At 42.0% G+C, this 5,325-nt stretch overlaps 1 protein-coding gene across 1 annotated transcript in view; it reads right to left on the reverse strand.

The window, feature by feature from the left end:
* LOC101851041 overlaps positions 1 to 5,325 on the reverse strand; it is a gene marked incomplete at its 5' end in the record, with an annotated part of 43,384 nt that overhangs the window by 8,337 nt on the left and 29,722 nt on the right. Inside the window, 3 exon segments of the mRNA XM_035969904.1 lie at positions 1,565 to 1,663; positions 4,035 to 4,121; positions 4,840 to 4,904. Coding sequence (XP_035825797.1) covers positions 1,565 to 1,663; positions 4,035 to 4,121; positions 4,840 to 4,904 — 251 coding nt within the window.

Here is a 5,325-nt window from a genome sequence, read left to right on the forward strand (position 1 = left end):
GGGGGTGCTAAAATGACCAACTACTCATATAATCAGACATAAAGCTTAGGCATACGTCATAATATTACAGAATTACTTAAATGAATAATGGTGGGCAATTCACTAATAAAATCTATAAGGAAGAGACAATTAATGCAGGTTCTGGGAGGGACACTCTGTCTCAAAAATGACCAACTACTCATATAATCAGACATAAAGCTTAGGCATATGTCATAATATTACAGAATTACTTAAATGAATAATGATGGGCAATTCACTAATAAAAATCAATGAGGAAGAGACAATTAATGCAGGTTCTGGGAGGGACACTCTGTCTCAAAAATGACCAACTACTCATATAATCAGATATAAAGCTTAGGCATATGTCATAATATTACAGAATTACTTAAATGAATAATAATGGTGGGCAATTCACTAATAAAATCTATAAGGAAGAGACAAAATGCAATTTCTGAGAAAACTTAATTTACATAAAGAAGGCCTGAATATCTTGACCTAGCTCTCACAGGAAAAAATGGAAGGCAAACGAGGCAGGGGTAGACTCCAGAGAGTATCCGAGCAAAGACAAGAATGGCGAACCAACCATGATTTTTCAGTATTTCATTAGAATCTGGCATTATATGATGATGATGATGATGATGATGATGATGTTGATGATGATGATGATGATGATGGTGATGATGATGTTGATGATGATGACAGGCCCATTTCCCTGCTATTATACAGTGCCCATTTAGTTTTACTCTCAATTGCTCCTGAGGAAGCCCAAAAGGCGAAAAGTTGGGCTGTATCGTTTAAAAATTTTTAAAGGCATTTTATATTTTTATATAATTTTGTCTGAAAATTAAGCATACTCTCCCTCCTACTCTGCTTTCCAAATGATGATGATGATGATGATGATGGTGATGATGATGATGATGATGACGAAGATGATGATGATGGCTTTTTAAAATCTTTGAGCTGTCAACGATGATGATGAAGATGAAGATGATGATGATGGTGATGATGATGAAGATGATGATGAAGATGATGATGAAGTGGATGATGATGATGAAGATGATGAAGATGATGATGATGATAATGACGATGATGGATAGCAATGAAGGAACGGGAGAGAAGCGAAGAACCTCGTCACAGGAAATGGGCTGAGATATAAATAGAAGAGAGGGCACAAACGCTAGGAGCTAGTGGAACAGCGGGATTGTTCAAAAAGGTGTGGGGGGGGGGGGGGAGGTACCCGCGGGTTATTGAAGGCACAGTAGAGGAGGGAATCACACGGTAACACAAGGGGTGGGAGGGACAAGGTAGGGGAATTTCTGTTTCTAATTGGGGGGTGGGGGGTGGGGGGGTCACTAAGCGGTTACTCAGCGGCCACTAAGCGGTTCATAAGTGGTCACTTAGGTCACTAAGCGGTCACTAAGCGGTCACTCAGCAGTCACTGAGCGGTATCTAAGCGGTCACTAAGTGGTCACTCAGCGGTATCTAAGCGGTCACTAAGTGGTCACCGAGCGGTCACTCAGCAGTCAGTAAGCGGTCACCAAGCGGTCACCAAGCGGTCACTCACTGGACAATGGCGTCTGGGATGGTCACTTTGTCCAGAGGCACCAGGGAGTTGAGCTCTTCCAGGGTCTTGACGAACCGAAGCTTGGAGGAAAACTTGGAGCTGGACGGAGAGAGGATGACACAGACGTACGGAAATGGGAGTCAGCTAGGCAGTCGCAAGAGAGACGATTTTGAAGGAGATTTTGCAAGTTAAAAAAATGTATTTATATATATAATATATGTATGTATAATTTATTTACATATTTGAATATGTAAAAAGTACGTTTATATCTATACGTGAGGCGTCGTGGTGAAATCAGGCGCTCGTCAAAATAACGAAATCGAAGATATCGGCATTTTTCCCTCCAGTTTTTCAATTTTGTTCTAGTTTTTTTGTGTTTTTTGTTTGGCTCTACACCTTTTATGTCATTTTAAAACATATTTCTGTTTGGATTTTACTGAAAAACATTGAATAAAGGCAATACAAATGTAAATTTTCAGTTTCCAAAGACTGTTAAACTTTGGAAATCACCAAAGCTTGGCGGCCATTTTCTTGTTAATTTTACCTTTGAAGCCAGTCAACCCCGACCTCCTTCAATCGCAAATATCGCGACTCCGAACCAAGATAGATGTGTGTTTTTTTCACCAAAAGACGGTCAAAGGAACAAGCTTTCAGATAGAACTAATAACTTCACATGCCCCAAAATTGACGAGCAACTGATTCCACTGCGTTGTGACACACACATACGTGTGAGGCATCGTGGTGAAATCAGGCGCTTGTCAAAATAATGAAAACGAAGATACTGGCATTTTTACTCCAGTTTGACAATTAAAAAAAAAAAAATTCTTTTTTGGCTAAACACCTTTTACGTCCTTTTAAAAACATTTCTGTGAGGATTTTACAGGAAAACTTTGATTAAAGGCACAGCAAATGTAACGTTTAAGTTTCCAAGGACTCTCAAGTTTTGGAAATCAACAAACTTTAGCTGCCGTTTTTTCTCAAGTTTTTTCTCTGAAACCAGACCACCCCCACCTCCTTCAGTAGCAAATATCTCCACTTTTATATAAGCGACATGTGCTTTTTCTTTATCGAAAGATAGTCAAATGAACAAGCTTTAAGATGATACGTGGGTGGTTGGCGGGTGCTCTGGTGTGGTTTGCTTCTTCTTTCCTATCAAATATCTTTCGTCCTTATCTCCCCTTCTTCTTTTTTGTGTTTGTTACTCTCTTGTAACACCTCTAATCTTCTGGCGCTCATATGACCATGCAGTTGCGAGCGCCGTAAAACCTCTACTAAAACAAACAAACAATAAGATGATACCAATAACAACTCCATATGCCCCAAAATTGACGAGCAACTGATTCCAACACGTTGTGGTGACACATATACATATATACGTTTGCAAAAAATATATATATGAGAAATATCCTCCCCTGCAGTTACATAGATCACCGTCACGCACTAACAGACAAGTTATTATCATCATTATTATTATTATTGCTGTAAATAACCGACCGGTGCTGTGCAACAGTTCAACAGGGCAGCATATACAAAATGTCAAAGTGTGGGTGGTTGGCAGGTGCTCTGGTGTGGTTTGCTCCTTCTTTCCTATCTATCAAACACCTACCACCCTTATCCCTCCTCCTTTTCTTGTGCTTGTTAGTCTCTTGTAACACCTCTAATCTTCTACACTTATATGACCTAATTGTATTGCAAGTGCCGTTAAACGCTTTGTGGTTAGCTGTGTGATTCTCGGGAAAGTAGTCGAGTACGGTAGGCTACCTATTTGACATTGAAGAAATCAAGGACAGGCCGAGGCATGAGCCACGGACTTTTGAAGACTGCGTGAGTAGCGGTCGAGGCGCAGAACAGAGAGTTGCGACCAGTCAGTGCAAGTTGGATCGCTACATGAGGTGAGTGTGTGTAGTCAAACCACATGCATGTATAGTTAAACTACAGAAAGACTTGCACGATATGCAAAACTAAAGGAAATACTCAACCCAGGAGATGCATTGTTTGTCATTATACATTAACGGACAAATTATTATTCGTATTATCACCAATACTATTTTTATTGTTGTAAATAACTGAGCCGTGCATGGCAACAGTTCAACAGGGCAGTGTGTACTACAGGTCAAAATATGGGTGGTTGGAAGGTGCTCTGGTGTGGTTTACTCCTTCTGTCTACCGCCCTTATCTCTCTTCCTTCTCTTTTGTGTTTGTTACTCTCTTGTAGCACCTCTAATCTTCTAATCTTCGGCACTTTTATGACCTAATTGTGCTGCAAGTGCCGCAACACTCTTCCCAAAATTAGAAAGAATAATAATATTCTCGCCCGCAGATGCATTGACAAACAAAATTATCATCATCATCATCATCACCATTATCATTACTATTGTTATAAATAACCGAGCGATGCATGGCAACAATTCAGGGGCAGCGTATACTTAAGGTCGAGGTCGTTTGCTCAAGGTCAAGGTCTCTCTCTCACCTGATGAAGGGCCGGATCATGGTGACCACGGTCCGCAGCCACAAGGTCGGATGGACCAGGAACAGACCTTTCAGGTTCTTCTTCAGCCTGGGAGGACAATAATAATGAGAATAATAATGAGAATAATAATGGTGTAGAACTGTGGAAGTAAATGACACACACACGCACGCACACATATACATACACACACCACACACGCACACACGCACATACATACACACACCTACACACACATACACACACCACACACACCCACACATACACATATACACACACACACATATACATACACACACCACACACACATACATACACACACCACACACACACCCACACATACACATATACACACACACACACACACCCACACATACACATATACACACACACGCACACACACATATACATACACACACCACACACACATACATACACAAACCACACACACACCCACACATACACATATACACACACACCCACACATACATCAACCTTTGGTCAATAGACTGATAACATCGCTTAAGCCAGCCTAGACCAGGCATCTGTTTTCGCAGCGTGGACCCTTGGAAGTAAATGACACACACACACTCTCTCTCTCTCTCTTTCTTTCTCTCTCTCTCTCTCTATCTCTCTCACACACACACACACACATACACACACACACCACCCTGAGGTCAATAGACTGGTAACACCACTTCAGCCAGCCCAGACAGACACACACACACACACATACTCATATACACACACATATGCATACACACACAACCCCCCCTCCCCTCACACACACACACACATACACACCAACCTTCGGTCAATAGACTGGTAACATCGCTTCAGCCAACCCAGACCAGGCATCTGTTTTCGCGGCGTCGACCAGTGGAAGTAAATCACACACACACACACACTCTCTCTCTCCTCTCTCTCTATCTCACACACACACACACACACTTTCTCTCTCCTCTCTCTCTCACACACACACACACACACACACACACACCAACCTTCGGTCAATAGACTGATAACACCTTTTCAGCCAACCCACACCAGGCATCTGTTTTCGTGGCGTGGACCCGTGGAAGTAAATGACACACACACACTCTCTCTCCCTCTCTCTCTTTCTTTCTCTCTCTCTCTCTCTCTCTCTCTCTCTCTCTCTCTCACACACACACGTACCTTCGGTCAATAGACTGATAACACCGTTTCAGCCAACCCACACCAGGCATCTGTTTTCGCAGCGTGGACCCGTGGAAGTAAATGACACATGCACACACACACACACAACCCCCATCCC

Source organism: Aplysia californica, unplaced genomic scaffold (genome assembly GCF_000002075.1).
Source record: "Aplysia californica isolate F4 #8 unplaced genomic scaffold, AplCal3.0 scaffold00194, whole genome shotgun sequence".
NCBI lineage: Eukaryota > Metazoa > Mollusca > Gastropoda > Aplysiida > Aplysiidae > Aplysia > Aplysia californica.